We start from the raw sequence: 21,438 nt of genomic DNA on the forward strand, positions 1-21,438 counted from the left end.
ATCAATCAGCAAGACAGAGGAGCAGTTCGCAGTTTCTCTGCTTCTGTAAACATACATAAATGTAAGTGGACATTAATTTTATTTTTTTCAAGTTACGTCTGCACTTTTTTTCAGTAAGAACAGATCCTACAGATTTATTTATTCTTAGTTCCCATGTAAACCAGTCGAGTCCTTAAGACATGTCTGTGGTGCTCACGCTGGAGGGGACATGTACCCGCCGTGCGCTCAGGTGTGTGATATGTCGGCAGGTACAGGGACCTGCCCTGGGGAGGTGCTGGTGTCCAAGCCCTGCGTGGCAGTGCTGAGGAACAGCAGGATCATTCATAGAGCCTTTTTTTCTCCTATCATCCAACATCTCTTTCCTGGATGGAAATCTTTGCTAGTTTACCATGTTCCTTTAAGTGGTTGAATGTGGTTGTAGAGCAAATACACCTTTGAGCTGAAAACTTAGCTCGGGTCTTTTAACTTTCTGGTTCAGCCCTTTCTTATCTCCTTACCAGCTGTGCAAGAAGATCCAAAGGAAATTCGGGAAAATATAGCTGAATTATTTGTGTTGTGCCATGCGATGGAATGATTTGTTCATAGCTCAATGTGAGGAAAGAAATCTGATATGATGAGTTAGGGGCAATCAGTCTATAGTTTGGATTTTTTGCCCCCAATTTCCACCATCTCCTTTCTGCCACTCTTCCTCCCCCTCCTACCCACTACACATTTCTCTGTTGCTACAAAAGTGTGGTAAATATGGGAGATTTTTTTGGACTTATTATACCTTCCACTTCTCCCTGAGCAGGGGAAATCTAATGCCACATGCCATGAACCTGTGGCATCGCATGCATAGAAAGTAGCACGTAAAAGTCATTTATGTACTATCAGCAATTTAAGTATCGCTGTATAAACAAAATTACTATTATCCTAATGGAGAAACAGCTTACTGTGTGCATTTGTCTTCAAAGTAAGTAGCAGAACTTACTAGAGAGACAAACTACCCAAAATCTTGTACCTTAAGAGCATTGCTGGATTGTACCTAGGCGAGGTGAGATCTACAGCAGTCTCTACCAGCTGGTCTCCTGGGCAGTATTGCCTCTACCCATAGGTCTGATCTTTGCACCATCACAGGTACAATGTCACGGTTGAGACGGTACAGTGAAACACACTCAATAGGATCTGCCACTTGAGATTAAGAGAATCACATAGAGAAATACTTAGGAATTGGTAAGAAAATATTAACAGTCATTCATGTCCCTAGGGGTGGGTGCAGGCATGTCTTCACAATTTTTGCTGTAGCCATGATGTGTACAAAGTTTACTAATGCTATAATCAGGAAAAGTGAAATTCGCTTCTATGAACTGCAGCTGGATTCTTTCCAAAGATCTCAGTTTCCTTTTGATGTTGTGTTATTAATTGGTTCAGCAATTTGTTCTGGTCTTATTTGGAACAAAACAGTGAGTGTCGCTGTCTCTGAACTCTGCTGTAAGTGGCAGGAGTTTTCTTGAAAGAGGCCTTTCACTGGAGAAAAGCGAGACATCCTCCGCGGGACGATGGCTTCTGCTCAAGGAGGTTGGTGTATTCCCAGCATACTTGCCAGCCTCCATGTAAGGAGGATATTGGGAAATGTTTCAAAAGTATTGTAAATCAATAGGAGGTTTTCCATCTATTCAGCAGAAATATTTAGCTTTTACCAGTGTTATCAGAATACGTTAGCATTTTACCCTTGCAAACCTATGTATCCTGCGCGCCTGCGGGATATATACCATGGAACAAACTCAGCTATTTTTCAGGGATGATCCTGGGAAAACTTCAAATCCCAGTGGGTGTTTTGTGGTGGTTTGGTCTGGTTGTTGCACCGACATCTTTAGCACAGCAATTTACATGGAAATAAGAGATTCTGGAGACATTGTAGTGCCGGTTGCCTTTTAACTGTTCTTCACCCTCAAGTCATATTTCACCAATTCAAGTGACTCTGGTTCTCTAGAGGGGAAACTGGTGACAAATGGTGTTTGTAAAGGTACTGAGGAAGAAATTTGAGGTATGTTTAAGCTTTGATTATGAAATTATTTTAATTACGTATGACAGTAGCACATGAGGGACATTCCACTGTGCTCACCTCTGTACATGAAACTACAAATGCTGCCCTCATTGGTTAACCTTGGCTTGAAATAGAGATGTGCTTGAAGAGGGCTGGAGAGGGAACGCTCTTTCCCCAACCGATTTTTTGCACTGTCATGGAACTGACTGAATTATGATGTTTGCTGCAGAATTGTCCACAAACCAGCCATGAACAGCGCCCCCTGTACAGAGCATTCCTTGTACGTGGTGTGGTGGAAGGTGTCTTATTCAGCATACAGTCCTTGTATTTAACATAAAGAATAAAAGCCTTTAATTAAAAACTCAAGACTTCATTTAGAATGAAAATTACAATAACTTCAATAGCTTCAGGAAGTAGGTTTTTTCCCAGGGTTGGATGTCATCTCTTTTTCACTTTAAAATCTGTTGACCAAAAGGAATTATTTACTGGTCTTTCTTTTTTTCCCTACAATGTATTTTTTCCCTCCCTTATGGGAATGTTACTTGGAAAATAAAAGCTCATTGAGAAATGGAAAAGGAAAAACAGTACTTGTACTTCTAACTGTGCATTGGCTGCTTTTGTATCCCAAGGAATTTTTTCACCACCTATGTATTAGCACAGCCTCATTTTTCTTTCTGTATTGTCGTATTGAGGCAATCCGACCTGGGGTCATCCTGCCTGCACAGATTCTGGTGCAATGCTTATGTGCACTCTTCAGCAGGGTCTTCTCTCATCGCATGGGTGTTCCTGGTCTATCTGCCTTTGCCTTCCCCAGCAGACCTGTGTCAGACTTGACACCAAATCCTAGAGACAGAGGACTATTAATGCGAAAGTCACTCCTTAGTCTGAACGGTACTTACTTCTCCATCAAATGCACACGTTGCTAAAAGCACCCAAAATACAGCAGCTTCTTGGCTCTGAATCTCCCCAGTTTGCCTTTCACTGCATTCATGAAACCTCTATCTAGAGTGCCTTGCCTGGCATAAATCTTTAAAAACAAGGATGCCCTGGGGGCCAGATGTGTGACAGTCTTTCACAAAGATGCTTACTAATTGCTTTTGATTAAATCACCCACATTTCTGCTGGCCCTTGGTGCATGCTTTCAGCCAGAGTTGTGGTATTGTGGGCAATTCAGGTCCTCTGAAATGGCATGAGGTTCTTCAGGGCATCATCTAAATTTCCACTGATTGCTTTTGACGTCGTAGGGGGTCAGGGAAGGAAAAGGAACTAGGGGCTTTTACCTCTACAATTATGTATACATATATATACACACACATACACACGCATATTCATATGTGTGTGTTTATACGCACGTGGGTATGTGTTTACAACTGTATTTATGACAGTTTAATAACCACCCACCCAAAGCTTGCTTAGTCTGTGTATGTAAGCTTTTGGAGGGCTTATTATTAAGTTTATACAAACTAGGGGAGCAAGGTGCTTTCATGGGGTTGTACCTCCATTGTGCAGTGCTTTAGCCAAGCTATCCTCCTTCAGCCTGAGGGAGAGTGTGCAGGGCAGGTTGTGCTTTATTAAGACCTAGGGAGCACCAGGTACCTTTCTTTGCCATCCATTTAAGTTTTCTCTGTGCTTGTGTTTTCTGCTTGGTAAGCTTGGCTGCAAACAGCTCAAGGCTCCCATGTCAAATTCTTGTTAGCAATATGCAGTTCTTCTGGGAATATGCTCAAATCCGGGTCTCAGTGCGTTTATTCACTCATCCAACAGCAAGACAGAGTGAAAAAGCTCCTGCTTGCAGGAGCATCTTGTGTGAGATCAGTGCTCAGGGAGTGAGGGGCTGCCCCTCCCTGTCCTGCTGCCTCAGTGAGATGAGAAACATTTAATAAACCTGAAACAAGGTGTTAGGCTGTTATTTCTTTCTTCTCACCTTTTTGAGGGCTATCATCTGTCTGGAGATTGCAAACAGAGATTTAGAAATAGCTGCTGTTGGAATATTGTTTGCCATTCGGTTAATTGAGAGACTGCCGTGCAGACTTGCAGCTATTGAATTTCTTCTCTATTCTTATTTTAAGTGGCTACAATATTGTTAAAAATTGAGTAACAAATACAGATGCAGAACCCTTTCATCTGAAGCATCAAAGAAAATGATCTCCTCTGATACCTCTCACACTGGTTTTTCTTTTAGCTGCTCTTACCCATTCCTGTCAAAAAGATGCCAGTTGTGATTTAGATCCTTCCAAGAGCAAAGGCGTTAGCTCTTGTGAACAACAGAGGTGTTCGATTCGCAAAATATTCCTGTGATTGGCTTTGTGTTTTCTTTAGAGCAAGCCACATTTTTGGAACAAGGAAGAATCCGATATATATCTATGCAATCTTAGTTTTGTGCAAAAATAAATATTGATATGGGTTTGGAGAGTCTCTTAATGAGGAGTAGGAAGTTATAGACTGGAGGTGGAAGGGAAATTTTTTTTTATAGATAACCATTAATATATATCAGGATGCCTGTCATGGCAAAGCTTTTAAATCACTTTTTAAATTGCATTTAAATCAAGTAATATTTATTCTGAAATTAATGTCTTCTGTATCTACCAGTTTTTTACACTCCTTTTCACTTCTGTTTAGGTTTCCAGGGCCATCGTCCTGGTTTTGTTTCATAATGCTGTTATTCACATGCAGGAACTGTCATCAAAAATTGGTGTTGGCTGGGAGCTGCTGCATGGCAGCAGCAGAGATGCTGCTGCTTTCATCTGGAAGTGGGATGGATGGCAACTGCAGTACCACAAATGTGATTTCTCGTTTCTTTGGTTTTATTACTTTGTGAATGGCAGGCGGTGTGGTATGTTAAAGGTTTCTTACACAGTCAGATGTCTCTTTTGTAAGATGTCGTTTGTCTTTGCGCAATATAAGACTCAGCATATACAGATACTACAGGATGAACAGAGGAACAATGTGTGCTCCCTTCTCTGCTGCTGGTGCTCCCTGGGAGCCAGCTTGGATCCAGAACACGATTGCAGGCATTGCTGTATCCCACGCAGCTGTTAGGCAGCCTCTGCTCAGATTCCCCAGTGCCTGAAGGAGCCAAGCTCACCCTTGCCCTGCCCAGCTCTGCTGTGAGCCAGCCCGGCCCTGGGAAGGGGCTCTGCTGCACGGGCATCGTGCCCATGTGTTCCCCAGCTCCTGCAACTGCAGTCCTGGTGGGGGAGTGAACACCCTGCATTGAACCTGAGCTGGCTGCATGTTCTGTGGTCCAAACCGTCCACTTGTGTGTAGCTACAGGCTGACCACAGCTGGGAGTTCTCCCAACAGCAGGCTTGAAATTGGGTTGGCATATTACTCATTCGTGCCTTACAAGAGAGAGTTGGGCATGTGGAAAGTAAAGAGAGGGACGGTAGCACTTTGCGTTTTGGTTGGATTTTGGATGAGAGGTTAGCCACACTTTTTTCACGCTACGCCTCTCTATGCACATTGTAGCGTTCACAGCAGCACAGGGTAAGGAGTGTATCTAAAGGGTATTTTGCCTAGCATCAGTGTTAGCACTGTCCTGGTAACTGTATAAAAAATGAAAGTCTGATCTAGTTCTACTAATAAGGATGTCTATTCTGATTAGATATCTATCCGATAGCTCCATCCAGTAGATACATCCCTGGTCAGAAATGAAGAGTGCCACTGCACGTCTGCTGAGGTGTCACACTGGCTGCCTGCCCTGGAGCCAGCCTGGTGGCTCCATCAGCTCAGGTTATGTCAGTGCATGGACAACTGATCTGACACGCATAAAAAGTGTTAACTAGACATAAATGAGGGGGCTAGTGTGTGTTTAAAAGAAGCCCCTGCCAAATCTTTGATGTGTAAGGAAGTACCTTTAAAGGGGAACCTGTGTCTCTGTGCAGATGTATTTTAGAATAACTTTTGTCCTGCTGTGCTACTGGGGGAAAATAATCCCGTTTTTCTTACTTGGCCATTGGAGTTTCAGTCTATTACTGCTCTCTCAGCTTGGCAGTGTATTGGATTTGTCCAGAGAGGAAATTAGATTTTTCCTTCCCTTCCACTCTGTCTCTGTCCCGTGTTTACATCAATTGGCAGTTGCCTGTGCACTGCAGTGCGTGTGATAACCTTTCCTTCCATGCGCTGCTTCATTTGCTGTTCTCTAATAAACTCTGTTTACACCTGGTGCTTCTTCCCTTACTTCTGGTGACAGCAAAGATGATCAAGAAAAAGTGCTCCCTGTCTAAACTTAGCCAGGAGCAAGTGCAGGCTTAACCTGGGCCATTTCAGACAATGTTAATTGGGATGAGAAGTGTATGTAGCCAGTGGGTAGGGTTTACTGTTCTTAGAAGTATGTGTCTAGAAACCACCTGGAAATTTGGGTATACAAGCAGATATGCTGGATTTTGTTTCACCCTCTAGCAGCCAGCTGCAAACTTAAAGGCTTGTCTGGGAGCTATTAATAGTTTTTGCTGCAATTTTATCTGGTCGGTTAGCCACAAGTGAGCTTGGGGGCCGTGTTATTCTAGGAATATCCAGTGAGACGATCTGTTTACAGCAGAGGGCAAATCCCACGGAGAGTGTTGGAGGAAGAAGAGGTCCCTGAGGTTTGAGAGAGCTTGGTGGGAATTAGGAAATACAGCAGCAATGGGGACAGGGTCACCTCCCAGCAGTCTTCAAGATCGCTGTGACAGAAGTGGCAGAGCTCATGGTGCCAAAAGGGTCGGGTCGGGGGGCACGGTGGCGGTGGGACCTACTGGAAGTGCTGAACAGCTTGGAAAACTATGTGCTCTGAGATGTTTAGGCTTTTTGTTTGTTTTCCTTTTGTGCTCTGTTGAAAAGCAGAGTTCAAATGCAAAATTCTAACTTAGGTCCACAGCCTGCACATTAATCTTGACTGAGCTGAGCAGCTGCTGGGGCTGAGAGACAAGCACAGCCCTGGTGCTTTAGGATGCTACCACCCCTGGGAATTTCTAGTGTCCCACATTTTACCCATAAAACTGTGTTGTCTGAGCTTTCTTCTGTTCAACTGATAGTAAGGGTCTTGTTCATCTGAATCTGATTGTTTTCCTCCCTTTTGGGGTAGGGGAACATCTTGAGGGGTCCTTAGAGGGAAGGAATTAAGTGTGTTGCACATATGGTCAAAAACTGTTATTTTCTTTTTTGTAATGTAATATAATATGAAACTGTGAATGTGAATCTAGAAGCAGACTGTCTCCTCCGGGAGTTTTTTCAGTGGGAATGCTGTTGCCCAGACTTCAGGTGCTTTGTACTGGCCATTTTCTCCAAGGGATACACCTATATAATTACAGTCTTGGTGGCTCATAGACTGAAACTGGGCGGAGAGAGAAGACTGCAAAGGCACAAAAAGCAGTTAGCATGTGGTTTCTGATGGAGCTAGCGCTTGGGCTGCAATGCAAGAATTGCTTTGTGTTTTGGGACCAGAGATGGGTGAGTGAATGCTGGAGAGTCATTCAGGCAGTGTGATTTAACCTCTTTTTCCTCTTGCTATATTATTTGCAAATGGCTTACAACTTTTTTTTCTTTAAATAAAACTGTTTGCTATTCATCCTTGTGCCAATACCCTATGAGAATAAATGTCAGCCTTTAAAGACAAACGAGAAGTTTTCTGAAATCTGAAACAGATTGCTACCAGTGAGCAACTGTAAGACCAAGTGAGAAAGGACGGGATGTGGCCCTTAGTCCATTCATGGTGACGACAGCTCACCCAGTGGGGTTTGGAGGAGGTGGGCTACACAGGGCCACGCTTTGTGGCAACATGAGCTGATGTTAACCTGGTACTACTGTAGTCCTCCCTGGTCACCTGTCCGTGTGTCCATCTCCTCCAGATGCACTGCTCATTCTACGCTGTAGGCAGAGAGGGTGAGAGAGAGGATCCATCTGGGAAAGGGAGAGGGCAGCATTGCAAATGTCACACCGTGGTATACTTGGATAATTCTACCTCAATCCCCATCTTCTTTTCAGAAGATGTTACCTGAAAAATTGTTCTCAAGGTTATCAGCCCAGGGGTTTTTCCATCCCATTGCCAAGGAGAAGCTGTTAGCAAAGGCCACTTGCCTTTTCGAATCTAAAATTTATGTGTCCCTTGTCACCAGTGTCGGCTGCATTTGCTGTGAGTTGCCTGTTGTCTGACCTGTGGATTTATCATGCATTTCTCTGCTGATGCCCAGAGGCAGTGGTGACCTCCTGCAGCATGAAGCAGCTCTGCACATGGTGGGGCTGAGCCACCGTGGCATTGCAGAGGCTCTTCAATAGCTCCCTCCTCACCCACACTGAGGTGAGCCAGAGTGCTCACAGTCATACATCTGGTATAGCCAAGCCACAAGCCCTCCTGGCCCATCCATGTGTCCCGTGCAGCTCGTGGGCCGTGCTGGTGGGAAGAGCGTTGGGGGCTCTAACTCTCTCTGCCATCCCATCCGAGCTGTCAGTGCTGCTGGGATCTTCCTAAATTTTTCCAGCCACAGCAAGATATGTGATGGAGCCCTGTCCTTCTCCATAAATCCCAGCCATTTTGGTCAGCTGTCAGGGACAATTCATTCTGGTATGGAACAATCTAGAGCTCTGTTGTCTTTTGCAGGCTATTTCTAGGTTTCTGAACACCAAAAATATAAGCAAAATCTTTCAGGACTAATGGTTCTCTGCGGACAGTCCAAAAACATGTGAGGATCTGTGATGTGCCATTGTCTACCTGTGTCTTGACTCCAGAAACATCTTCCTTTCTGCTTCGCTACCTGGGTTCTTCCAGGCACATCTATTTCCGGATGAGGAGACGTAAATGTCATGCACCAGTTCAAGTATCATATAACTGTAGTGAATTAATTCACTGACATTTATACGCAGCTTCTTTTTGGCAAAGCTGAAGATGCACTTGCAGAAGGGCTGCCCAGATCTTCATGTGCTCTGTGGAATGAGTCTGCTTTTCCCTGTGAAGGCTTGTTCAGGTTTTCCTTCTTTCAAAGGAGAGTCCCAAAGAACTGCACCACAGAGGGAGCATGGGGGAAGTGAGGGAGAGAAAATTAATCCCGTTTAAAGAAAAGTAATTTTGTTATTCCGAAACCTGCTTGGGAGATTTTATTCAATCAAGCTCTGGTACTGTACCGTGGTATTGTGGTGTCCTCTTAGTATACCAAAAATGTTGGTTTGAAAGTCCTTTTATTGAGCTTGGCCTTTGTCACTAGGAACAGCCAATATAGCTGTTGTGGTTCTCATTCCCTTGGTTAATATTTGAAAAGGTTTCCAACAGGATTTCTGAATAACTCTGTGAGAGACCTTATAGAAGAATGATTTTATTTTTTTCCCCAAAGTAGGCAGATTTTGCACAACTACGCTCATCCTCTCATGGATTTCAGTCATGCATGCTGTCACACCCATGCAACTGCAAGTGTCAAGGTGTGTGTCCATGTGGTCTGGCCAGGATCACTTGTGTGACAGAGGACAAGCAGCAGTGGCTGCTGCATCCTCATTACATCCCTGAGGTTGCTCTTGGCAGGCAACAAGAAACCAGTAGTCTTGATATTTTATGACTCCAGTCGTGTTCTTCATCTTCTTTATACCTTATCTGTAGGTCACGTTGTTCCTCCTCCTTCTGTTACTTGAATGAAATCACAGGTAGTGTGCAACTGGCAGTTCTGCCATGGTGGTTGGCTGCATCCCGCTTCTGCGCTTGTGGTGTCCACCGTTACTGGGTGTCTACTGATGGTGAGAATGTCTGTCCCACGTGTCCCGGGCATATCTGATTTTGCTGCCCAAGTACTACAGGATGGCTTTGCGTACAGGTTTCGACTTGTCCGTATGATCCTTTTCCTGGGATTTAAAGAAATTAGGCATCTGCATTGGGTCTGCTGCTCTGACTGTGCTGCCTAGAGTAGAAATGCTGGGCAAGGAAGCAAAATCCTTTCCACACCTGTCTCCTTGCACACACAGAATTTTCCAAGTAGAGCAAATGGATGTATGTGAGAGTTTTTAATTACTGATGGTAATTTCTATGATTTGTGTGTATGACAAGGCTTTGTTCCATGCTACACAAAGTAGTTGAGGTGGAAACATTTTCAGTGAGTGGGGAAGCTAGAGCTTTCTTACTGGATTTGCCACAGGTGGATAAAGCTGAACTCTGTCTTGTAGTGATTTAATCTAAGTTAGTACTTGAACCAGGTGGAAATCGTTGCGGTTGCAGAGGCCTCGTGCCTGGGTGCACCGCGGCAGCAGTGTGAGCATCAGCAGGGTGCAGGGCACCTTTTCTGCTGCTGGGGCAGAGGTGCTGCAGAGGGCGACTTTGCTGGCAGAGGTGGGGGAAAGGTTGGCTGCTAAATGCTTGCCAAAAACTGCAGTGCTGAATCTTTTATCATAAAAAAATGATCCTAGAGATGTTGGAAAGTCAGTAGACTATCCTAATATGCAGAATATTTTGACAGAGATGTGATATTTCAAATACACTGAGTGTCTGCAGGTGTCACTTCAAAGTCATGCTCAAACAGTGGCAGCGAGGAGTTTCATTTTTTCCTCTCCAGCTTTTTTAGAAGAAAGGGCAAAAATTGATCTTATGTGTTGACAATCCAGAGAAGAAAATAGATGCTAAATAATCTCAGAAGTTGTTTACTTTCCATACAATTAATAACTGCTGCATGCAGAGTTACATACTATGCACCAGTGACTTAATAAAATATGGTTTTAATATTTGGGTGCCTCTTTCTGACTTCATAAAGAAGTTGTTCTCCTCTAGGTTGTTTTGTTGGTTTTTTTTAATCTGATACTGACTTAAGCAAAACAACTGAAATGTCAAAGCCTTACCTATCTAATGCAGACTTCTCATTTCTATAGCAACAAAACTTGTCCTTGTACTTCATGAAGAAATGTTGGAGTGTAAGTAACTGGGACTTTAAAGATTAGAAAAACAAACAGAAGCACTTTATATTTGAAGATTAGGAAAATAAAACGGAAGTGACCTCTTTGCATAGGATTTAAAAAATTGCCTGGGCTTGGGATATTTCATTAGTAAGAATGAAACCATATTAATGTCATAAGGAGCTCTGCCTTTTAATCTTGTTTTCCTAATTAAAATGTAAAAGCCTTTTATAGCAAGTGAGAGTTTTTGAGGGTGTTTTTCCCCCCTTCCTTTTTCAAAGCTGCTGTGTTTGTGGTTAGGTTAATGAAAATTTGGGCTGCCTCACAACAGACACATATTCCTTCTGTATTGGCAAAAATCCATCAATAGTTTTTGTCGTCGGCTGAAAAGAAAGGCGAAAAAACCCAGCGTGTGGTGTTTAATCCTACATTTGATCTGCAAGCTAGCTCCTGGTCGCTGTGTTACAGTGATAAATTCTGAACAAGCTACAGATGAGAGAGTGAAGGAAGGAGCAGCTGTCATCCTCCCTATTGTCTTATAGCTTTTCAATTACAATTTTAACAACTGCTAAATTCTAATTTAAAACAACCATAGTAAAAATCCCAAGGAAAAACAATAATGCTGACAGTGACGTATCATGAATGTTTACGAACCTGTGTTTCTCTATTAGCATGCCAATAAGTACTACATAACATCCGAGGCAGGTTTATTGTGCTTAATTATTCATCTGTAGAAGTGAATGTGGGCAAATGGGAAATATGAAATAGGGGCTTCTATTGCAATCTTATCGGCAAAAGGATTGTTTGAATATATTTCCACAGAGCAGTCCAGTTTTTCTGCTATTTCTTCTGTGATTTTTTTATGTTTGTTTGTTTGTTTTTAAAGCTAGGATTCTGATAAATTCATCTTAATTTCTGAGGGCTGAATAAAGGTAGCCAGAACTCAGGGTTTAAGAAAACTTTTTTTATCTACTGAATTCACTTGTTACAAAGCAGCCAATGATGCCAGCGATGGTAGTAAATTGCCCCGCAGCAAAAGGAAGGATGGAGAACAGGATAAGACAGGTGGAAGACTGGCTCCTTTGAAAGCTGATCAGGATTAGCTAATGCAAAAACAAAAAGCAAACCCACAATCAACCTACGCAGCAAAATCCAGCTTGAAACTGGCTGAGTCGTAACATATCAAACTGTGGGCAGGTGGCATCCCGTATAAGCTGTATCCTGCTGAGAGCTGCACTCTTCTGCCTCCCAGCAAACTGATGGGAAAGGCATGCGGCATCTCTGAGAAGTGTGAAAAGGCTCAACTTAAAATCTTTGGATTGTGTTTTACCCTACATTCCATTTAAAAAACAAATATCTTGCAGTTTGGTAAAATGCTTCTGTGGGCAGCGACTGAAGGAAAGCTGACAATGAGGATACAGCAGGTCTGCAGGAGATGCAATAGGTATATGGAAGTTGCAAAGTTTGCACCACAGTCAGCTGTGAATGGGTTTCTTTATAGCTACTAGAGTATTTGAAGCCTGAATGGAGGAGGAAACAAGATTTATGTGATAGTGCATAACTTTGCCCAAAGGTCTTGAAGTACATTAACTCCCTGAAAGTTCCATAAAGAGACGCTCTGTGGGTGCCTTTGCTGGTGGGGGGCTAATGCATTTTCGTGTGCTCTGTGTTTCAGGGATAGAGCTCTGTCCTCCTGGGCACCGGTTCATGATCACCATGGTGGCGAGCTTCATCGAAATGGCAGGGCAGTTCCTCATGCCAGGGCTGGCTGCTCTCTGCAGGGACTGGCAGGTCCTCCAGGCAGTCATCATCTGTCCTTTCCTGCTGATGCTGCTTTACTGGGTGTAAGTATTTCTTCCTCCTGTCCAGTCAAAGACAACATGAGCTCCTAATGTTAGACTTGGGATGTTGGGTAGTGTGTGTGATTAACAATACCTGTGAGTCTCTCCCTTTGTTCTTTCATTCACCTTTTGCAAAGATTTTACTTTAAGTTAAGACATAATAGCTTTATAATTTGCTGTAGCAAGCACATAGGTTACATGCTGCCACATGGTGGGAACTCAGGAGATGGTCCTCTTTGGCTGAGCAGCAAGTTATATTAATACTTAGCTGTTATTCTGGCTGTCACTTCCCCTTTAAAGAGGAAAAAAATTCTTGAGAGGATGCATCTCAGCCTAGCTGCTGTCAGATTGTGGCTGCACAGCTAAATTTTCCCTTAAAACCTGTATTGTGGTTCTGGGCTGTCAGTGTTGGTTTCATTAGCCTGAGTTAGCCAAGCTAGGTTAAAAATAACATGTGTCAGCTCTTGAACAAGAGCACTTGGACATCTTGTGTGTGTGAGGTAGCCAGCCCTCAACTAGACTGCCTGCTCAATTTTGCCTGAATTAGTGGATGCTGTGCTGAACCCTGCGTGGCCGCTCTGCACTGGACGGTGGTTTGGGATCGTTCCCACAAGGAATGCCCCCCTCCCAGCTGCTCCCACTCTGCGGTGTTGGTACAGCTATGCTGAGAGAAGCAGGGTGCCTTTCACTGTGGGGATGGTGCCAGTTCCATCCCCATCAGGACTTTATAAACCTCCCAAACTATCTTTCTTTGTTGTTCTGTCTTAGTGACATGCAGTGGCAGCATGACACAATGGAGGCTTATGAAAGCAGTGTTGTACAAAACCATAACAGTAAGAACATGCTAGCTGGTTCTTTTTAAATATAATACTAACAAGATCAGATATTCAGTTGCTGTACACTGGAAAAGTGGAAGAAAAAAGGCCACTGCACTGTGTAGAACCAAGTTTTTTGTGTACCGTGGGAGGCCTAGATGCTAGTTGTAATGCCTGACAAGGTGCAGCATGTAAAAACTTTAAAAAGTATATAACAATTTTTAACAATTGCGTATTTTTCTATCAATGCATGAAGGCCTTACAGACTTCTCTTGTGCCCATGACAGTAGCCCTTAGTGAGGATTTCTTCCATTATCCCTGAGGTAGACATGCCGCAGCTTGGGCTGAGGGCAAAATGCAGCACACTGGGAAATGTTACAAGTCCCTTACAAGATAATGTGTTTTTCTTTTCTCCCTACCCCCGTTTTCCAACTTGCGACATCTAAATACTCTCATCATGTTGGTGTTAATCTTGATGATGAATAAGCTAGAGTGTTCTTGTTAATGTACAGTACTGCTCTTCCAAACCTGCCATATGTTATACACATGTAAATGGAAACACGTGCAGGTCTATTCCAAAACCTCCTATTGGGATGTCTGCCACCTGGAAAGCATTATATCCACCACTGGATAGAACCCAATATTAAATATAACGTTTACAGATATTTGTGTCCAAAAGGACAGTGTGATAGTATGAAGATGCTTAATGAACATGATAGATGACATGGGCAGCAGTAACGCAGTAACACCTCAGCAGTCTTCTGGAGGTCTCGTACATTCTACTTGAGAGGTTGTCCCTGAGTGACATTGAAAGCAATAGGAAATGCAAATGTTTATTTCCTAATCTCCAAGAGTTTGGGGGCTTTTTGGCTGGACAGGACAGGCAGACCATGCAAACAGATCCCCCTTATATAACGTGTGATATGACAGCTTGATAAATAGTGGTAATAGCCAAAGTAGCAGGATTTGCATTGCCCAGGGTTTTTGCATTTGCAGAAACAGACTCTGGTTAAGATGCCTGTTTAATTATACTGACAGTACAGTCTGCACTTTTCTCTTAGGCTTTTGTCTTCCATCTGTTGCATATTCTATGTAAACTGCTAGCATTTTATTACCTCTTCACTTTCTTCCTCTCTTTCCCCAGCATTGTGTTGGGGAATATAATGAATTGTGGACCCTCAGCAAATATTACAGATGAAGGAAGAAATAAAACTGATTTGTAATAAAAGAACTGGAAAATTGCACTGCTTGTTAATTCTCCATCATGTACCCAAAACAGTGAGTTCAATAACAGACACTGTGATAGCCCCTACGCTGCCGCCTCCGTGCTCTCTTCCCTCTCCTGCTGTGAGAGAGCTGTTGGCCGCCCCATGCTGTGACTTAGCCCTCTCCCACCAAAAAGGCCAACAGCATCCTGGCTTGTATCAGAAACAGTGTGGCCAGCAGGACTAGGGAAGTGATCGTCCCCCTGTACTCAGCACTGGTGAGGCGCCGCCTCCAATCCTGAGTTCAGTTTTGGGCCCCTCACAACAAGAAAGACATTGAGGTGCTGGAGAGAGTTCAGAGGAGGGTGATGAAGCTGGTGAGGGGCCTGGAGCACAAGTCTGATGAGGAGCAGCTGAGGGAACTGGGGCTGTTTGGCCTGGAGAAAAGGAGGCTGAGGGGAGACCTGATCGCTGTCTACAGCTACCTGAAAGGAGGTTGTAGCATGGAGGGTGTTGGTCTCTTCTCCCGAGTAGCAAGTGATAGGACAAGGGGAAATGGCCTCACGTTGCGCCAAGGGACGTTTAGATTGGATATTAAGAAAAATTCCTTCCTGGAAAGGGTTGTTCAGGCATTGGAACAGGCTGCCTAGGGAAGTGGTTAAGCCACCATCCCTGGAGGTGTTTAAAAGATGCATGGATGAGGTTCTTAGGGACATGGTTTAGAGGTGGATTTGGCAGCTTTAGGTTAATGGTTGGACTTCATCTTAAAGGTCTTTTCCAACCAAAATAATTCTATAGATGTGCTCTGCTCCTGGCCACATACACATGTCAGGCTGTGCCATCCCCAGGAGGCAGATGGCTGAGCAGAGTGGGGAGCTGTGTATGGATAGGGGGTAAGGAGGAAGCAGATTTGTCTAGTAAGGATGGGCTGGTGGACTAGGACACCTGAAAATCCAACAGATGCCTTTGCTGAGCTGTCTGGTCATTCTGGAAGGGCAGAGAGGCACCCACGTAGGCCAGACCTGAGCACAAGGGTTGGTGACAGGCATATAAAAATAAGTTAATAGAAGTTAGGCTCCTTTCAAAGTGTGTGTATGTGTGTTAGAGCCATGAGGGAAGGGGAGCTCCAGTTATATAGAGGCGTTATTTCCTCTCCCTTGGATGTGTGAAGCTCCTGACAGGATCATGCCATGAAGTTCAGCAAAGGTATCAATAATCTGAAATAAACTCCTGCTTCACTCTAACCAAAACCAAAGAACTGGGAAGGGGTGGCCAGTTCTTTTCTAGTGCTGTTAGATAGGATTTACCCTTACCAAGACATCAGGTTGTAATAACTGGACTTTTTGTCCTGGGGCAGACCCCAAATTGGCATGCTACACCTTTTCCATGGCATGGCTTTGTTCTGCATCTGGATGAGATAACAGTTCTCCTTCTAGCTCTGCATGGTACCTGCCTGACCTTTTTCTGTTTGTCAAGGATTCTTCTCTGCTCTTAGGATTTCTCAGGCTTAGGATCTTTTTTCCCAGTGTCACTTCCACTCTTCCACCTCTCCTCTCCCAAACAGCAACCATGTAACAGGAGATTAATGTTTCCCCCTACCCCCTCACCCTCTTCCTTTTCTTTGACTGCAAAAGGCTGGTCCTTTCCTTGCTGATGGAGGAGGTAGAAGATGATCGACTAGGTGTCTGCAGTCTGCTCAGGCTGGTGGTGTGGGAGACTGACCACCCTCAGCAGAAACTGTCTCAGCTTCATTCAATTGGTATTTAATGCCATGTGACAAAGCGCAAGGTTGTGACCAAATTTCTGTGCAGAAGTCCACAGGGGCCAGGGGGTGGCACTTTTTTTGTTGGCTTTTGAGTTTGTGATGGTTCTTGGTTTGGGAGCAGAAGGTGCAACAGTAGGTGCATATAAATGACCCTTGGCAGCAGCGAGGTTCATGCTCCACAGGTGAGCTTGGGCACTTGCACAGAGATGGGATGGCCAGCATTTCCCCTTGCTGTCCCTGCTAACCTGGACTCAAAGTAGCCCAGGAGCTTTTAAAGATCCTTAAACGAAACTCCCACTGCTCCCACCAAGTAATGGAGCGGCTGAAAGACATGAAGCTTCAGTGTTTCCAGTTTGAGAAACCTGCAGGAGCTGGAAGGCAGAGACAGCGTTTGTCCCTGCAATGCCTGTCGCTGCGCCTCCCTTCCTGTAGGAGCGGGTGCTCCCCACAAGGCTTGTTGTTTGGGACCTGTAACCTGTCAGTGGACCATTAAAATCCTGCACTTTTTAGAGTAGTGGCTGAGACTGTCCCCGGAGCCACATGTGGGGAGATTTTGCGTTCAGAGAATTCTTAATTTTTCAAAACATGCATTTGCAGTACAGGACTTTCTGCAAGAGGATATGCCAAAGCATCCATGCACCACTAGTGATAGTAAATAAGCTATCAAGCTGAATAGTTGTCATCATGACTGTTAGATATTTTTATTGCCTGATGTAATTTGGATTGCAGTCCGCCTGACTTCTCTCCTCTTTTCTTCTTAAAAAAAAATAATACTTTCTCTATCTGGGATGGAGGTTTCACTAAGCTGTCTTCCAAATTGCATCAGCCTTAAAAGATAGTACGATAATGGTGCAATTACTTGGTCTACTGCTTAGAAGTATAAGAACTGAGGCAGCATACACCACACAGATCAGTGCTTTGTGAAGGAAATTCGAGGTTTATTATATATTTGAAGTTAAAAGTAGTTGTTAAGTTTGTTCTTAGAAAGGCGTTTTGGAAGATTAGCGAAAATTAGGCCTAAACTAGAATGAAAAATATGCTTGGAGTCAGATCTGAAAGTTCTCGTATCTATAGAAGTATGGGAGGTTTTGTTCCTTTGTTTTAAGACCTATATATTTATTTTGGTTTTGAATTAAAAAAAACTCATCTGAAATTAAAAAAAAAAAAGGAAGAATTATCAGATAATCTAATGACTCGTGAATACCAGCACTTGAAGGAAACTTGACAGAAAATAATTTTTTTGGTTTGTAACTCTGTGCGAATGTGTATATTTTTAAGGCAACTCAACTAACACAATATTATCATTACTAGAGGAAACTTTTAAAGCAACAACTGGTGTTGTCTGGAGCATACACAATAGTGACCTGTATAAAAGAATGGCTTAAAGTCTGTGTATGTGGGAGAAGACTTTTGATATGTTTAAAAACTTAAAACTCTATTTCATTATAATCCTGAAAAGTAGTTCTTCTCTTTCCTCTCTCTCTTCCTCTCGCTGTCTTTACAAGAGAATCCAAATCATTTCTGTCAGCTGTTTTTCTTCTTTGGTCTGAATTACCATGTGTTAACTGCACATCTCATTCATTGCCTGCTTGGCAGCAAAAGTCTGTTGCAGACAGTGCTGCCTCCTTCTCAGAGTTCTTTCAAAATTATATTAGCAGGCAGAACACCTCTAATATGTTGTAAAATTCTAATATGTCCTATTTCTAAGTGATAGGATAGTTCCTATATCATTTGTGAATCGGTGTAAAAGAAAAATAAATTAATTTGCACATTCTGAATCTGTTTTCCCTCTTTCATAAGTGATTCTTCTGCTTTCTGAAAACAATTAAGTAGCTCATGAATGGGTAAATGGGGACCTAAACCTATCGGTTCTTCCTCTGACAGAAACTTGGAAGTGATCTTAACCTGTTTTCCACCTTTAAAGTATTTTCCCAGAGTCCCTTCGGTGGCTGATGGCTACACAGCAGTTTGAGGCATCCAAGGAACTGATCCTTCAGTTCACGCACAAGAACAGGATGAACACGGAAAGCGACATCAAAGGAGTGGTGCCCGGTGAGTAGGACAGACAGACAACTGCAAATCCCTCCTCTCAGATGAAGTTGTTCCCTCTTTGCTAAAGGCTACACATGGCATTGCTACCCAGAATTAAATAATCTATTTACTGCCTGTAAAATCATCTCATCCATTCATTCATTTTGCTTTTCCTGAAAGATGATTCCAAACTCCAGCACTGTCTCTAAAATTATTCCACCTATTGAACAGTCCTAGTAAATGTAGTCTCACCTTGCAGTGTCCTATGTCTTTAGAGATATCTCTTGAAGAATTTTGCCATGGCTACAGAGTGCGGCTTCAGCCTTGCATGTCTCTGGAAACTATTGTAGGGAAGGTGCTGGCAGGGATCCTGCCCATCACGCAACACTTATTTTGTTGGTTTGGAGAAGCAGCAGCTCTCAAACTCCAAATGCTAAAGCACCAGCCCTGTGACAGATATAAACCACGTTACGGTTTCTCTTTAAAGCATTGCTCCAAGAGCCTTTTTGCTTTCTTCTCCTGCATCATCTGAAAGATGCTGCTCTGGGGGCGGAGGGACTGCAAGCAGCAGCATTAGGGTGCAGTTTTTAGTTGAGAGTCTAAATTATTGGTTCCTTGGTTTACTGTTGCTTTAGAAAGAGCTGACAAGTCTTATCGCCAGGATTGTTACTGAAAAAGCCATGCTCATGTCTCACAAGGTGCTTTGCAGAAGAGACTCTGTGGGGGGGGGGCTCTAATTACAATAAAGGCAAAGAGTTTCTGGATCTTCATCGCACCAGTGCACCTGTAAGATTTGGTTCAGACACCCTTCTTCCTTCTCACAGGCCTGACAGTGCCCATAAATACCTGTTTTGCACTGTCACTTGCAATCTGTATCAGACTACCCACTAGACAGAAAACAGTGGAGATGTTTCTTTTTTTTCCCCACTTTTTCAAACTCTACTTGCTCTGAGCCCAGGGGCCACGGGGAGACATCACCCAGCAGCTCTGCCCATGCATGGGGGAGATGACGCTTCCTGCACTTGGCTGATGCTCTCTCCCAAAGGTCTCTGGGGTAATTGCAGCTTCCGTCAATGCCAAAGGCATTGGTCAGCACTGGAACAGACTTCCTCCATACTAGAAAAATGTCACTGTTAACATCGGTGCCTAATGAATGAAGCAGTCTTCATCAGTGAGGGGTGAAAAAGTCCAGTTTGGTTCTGTGGTATTCATACTCAGGTCTGGGGCAGTTGGCATATTGGTGTTAATTAGCTTGTTTGCACATAATTGTGTGTCTGGGGTCACAGTTCCTGAATCTGCACCACACAGGAAATGGCTTTGCAATGTAAACGCCATTTTTCTGGCAAAGTTCTGAAAAGCATAGTGATATGTAAACAGCCTTTAACCCCGTAATCTCCATCCCCCCCACCTTCTTGTTGCACACCTCCAACAGAGTAAATGATGGATCTTGGAGAAAACCTATCACTGAGCTAACAAAAAATCTTGCAAATGGACTTGGAGTTTCCCAACAAACTCTAAATTTGGCTAGTCAGCTTCTTGAATTTGGAGATAAAATGTATTTTAAGGGAAAGGAAAAATAAATCACCTGAGTTTCCTTTAAGGAAAATGATAAAGATGCTACTGTGTACTAGAGGGATTTATTCAAGCCATGTATAATGATGATGTCCATGGAGGAGTGCTAAGTATCAAAATGGTTTTATGACTATTACTTGTGACTGATTACTTTTTCCAGCAGTTTCATGGTAGGAGTAGACTCCTGTTTAAGGAGAGACTTTCATGTGGAAAACAATGTTATTACACATCTTGATACTATGGATTTTCTGCCTGCAAATACACTTAGATATAACAGTTTTTAGTACATTACCCTTTGCAAACTTTGAGTTATATAGAACATGGTCATTTCTACCTCCTTGTTGATTCTGCATTTGTTTGGAATATCGTTGTGGCTTTTTATTATTTCTTCCCTTGTATTTTCTTTTTAAAGTGTCTCTGCAGCCCCACATGCTAAGGCTTTCCTGACCCAGCTGTGGAGGGATGCTTCATTTCTGTAGGGAGAGTAAGACAGGAGCAGTATCAAAAGGATGAAACGAGCTCAACTAAGAATATTGAAACACAGGACCTTCTCTCCCATTCTGGGTGTATCAGAATGTTGATGGTTTGAGGGAGGACAGGAGAAAAGTAGAAATCCCGAATAAAGAATGTGATCAAACCACAGTCCGTGTGTCTCCCAGTGGGTCAGTAAGCAGAAGAAAGCATTTATCTGCTTTTGTGCATTATAATCACATACCCACTGTTGCTGTAGCAGGGGGTGGGTAAAAAGCCAGCACTTCCCTGGGAGAAAGGATGCCATTGAGCCTGACGCAGATATTCCCTATTTCCTATTGACTCCCATTGTTGAGCTTTCCTATCTGTGCGGAGGGGGTTTTGTTTGTGCTTTGTTTTATTCTTTGTTTTCCACCTGAAAGGGCTGGAAACAGTTTTGCTCTAGTTAGGGGCCATTGTGTTGCTGGTTATTATTTCTCAGTGCGTTGTCGCAGCAACTTCCTGTGATTGAATTACTCCCCATTCATTTAAATGATAAACAGCTCACTTGCGGTCCCTTCCAGCTGGAAACCCACTGTAATTTTACTCATAACTACCAGTCAAATTAGTGTATCCTGTATAACAGATCATTACAGGAGTTACAGTAGTTTCATATATACCTATGTTGGCAGCAGATACGAGTTCCATAATACAAAAAAGTAGCATTCAAGTGGGTTAAGTGTTTCTGGGATGGAAGAAAATGCAATTTTGAATTGCTGTCCAAGCAATGAACAGGCTTATTTTCCTTTCTGAAGAATCACACCATTCCCGTTGCCTGCTGAAGGATTTTACTGGTGCATTTGGCTATGCTGCCCACAGTGGAAAGTGCCAC

General features: G+C 43.3%; 1 protein-coding gene across 2 annotated transcripts in view; it reads left to right on the forward strand.

Moving 5' to 3' along the window:
- SLC22A23 (solute carrier family 22 member 23) overlaps window positions 1–21,438 on the forward strand; it is a 119,094-nt gene that overhangs the window by 69,817 nt on the left and 27,839 nt on the right. For both annotated transcript variants that reach the window (XM_065628275.1, XM_065628276.1), the window contains exons 4-5: window positions 12,543–12,711; window positions 18,418–18,545. In XM_065628275.1, the coding sequence (XP_065484347.1) occupies window positions 12,543–12,711; window positions 18,418–18,545 (297 nt within the window). The remainder of the gene's footprint in view (window positions 1–12,542; window positions 12,712–18,417; window positions 18,546–21,438) is intronic.

The sequence above is a fragment of the Caloenas nicobarica genome, chromosome 2, assembly GCF_036013445.1.
Source record: "Caloenas nicobarica isolate bCalNic1 chromosome 2, bCalNic1.hap1, whole genome shotgun sequence".
Taxonomy (NCBI): domain Eukaryota; kingdom Metazoa; phylum Chordata; class Aves; order Columbiformes; family Columbidae; genus Caloenas; species Caloenas nicobarica.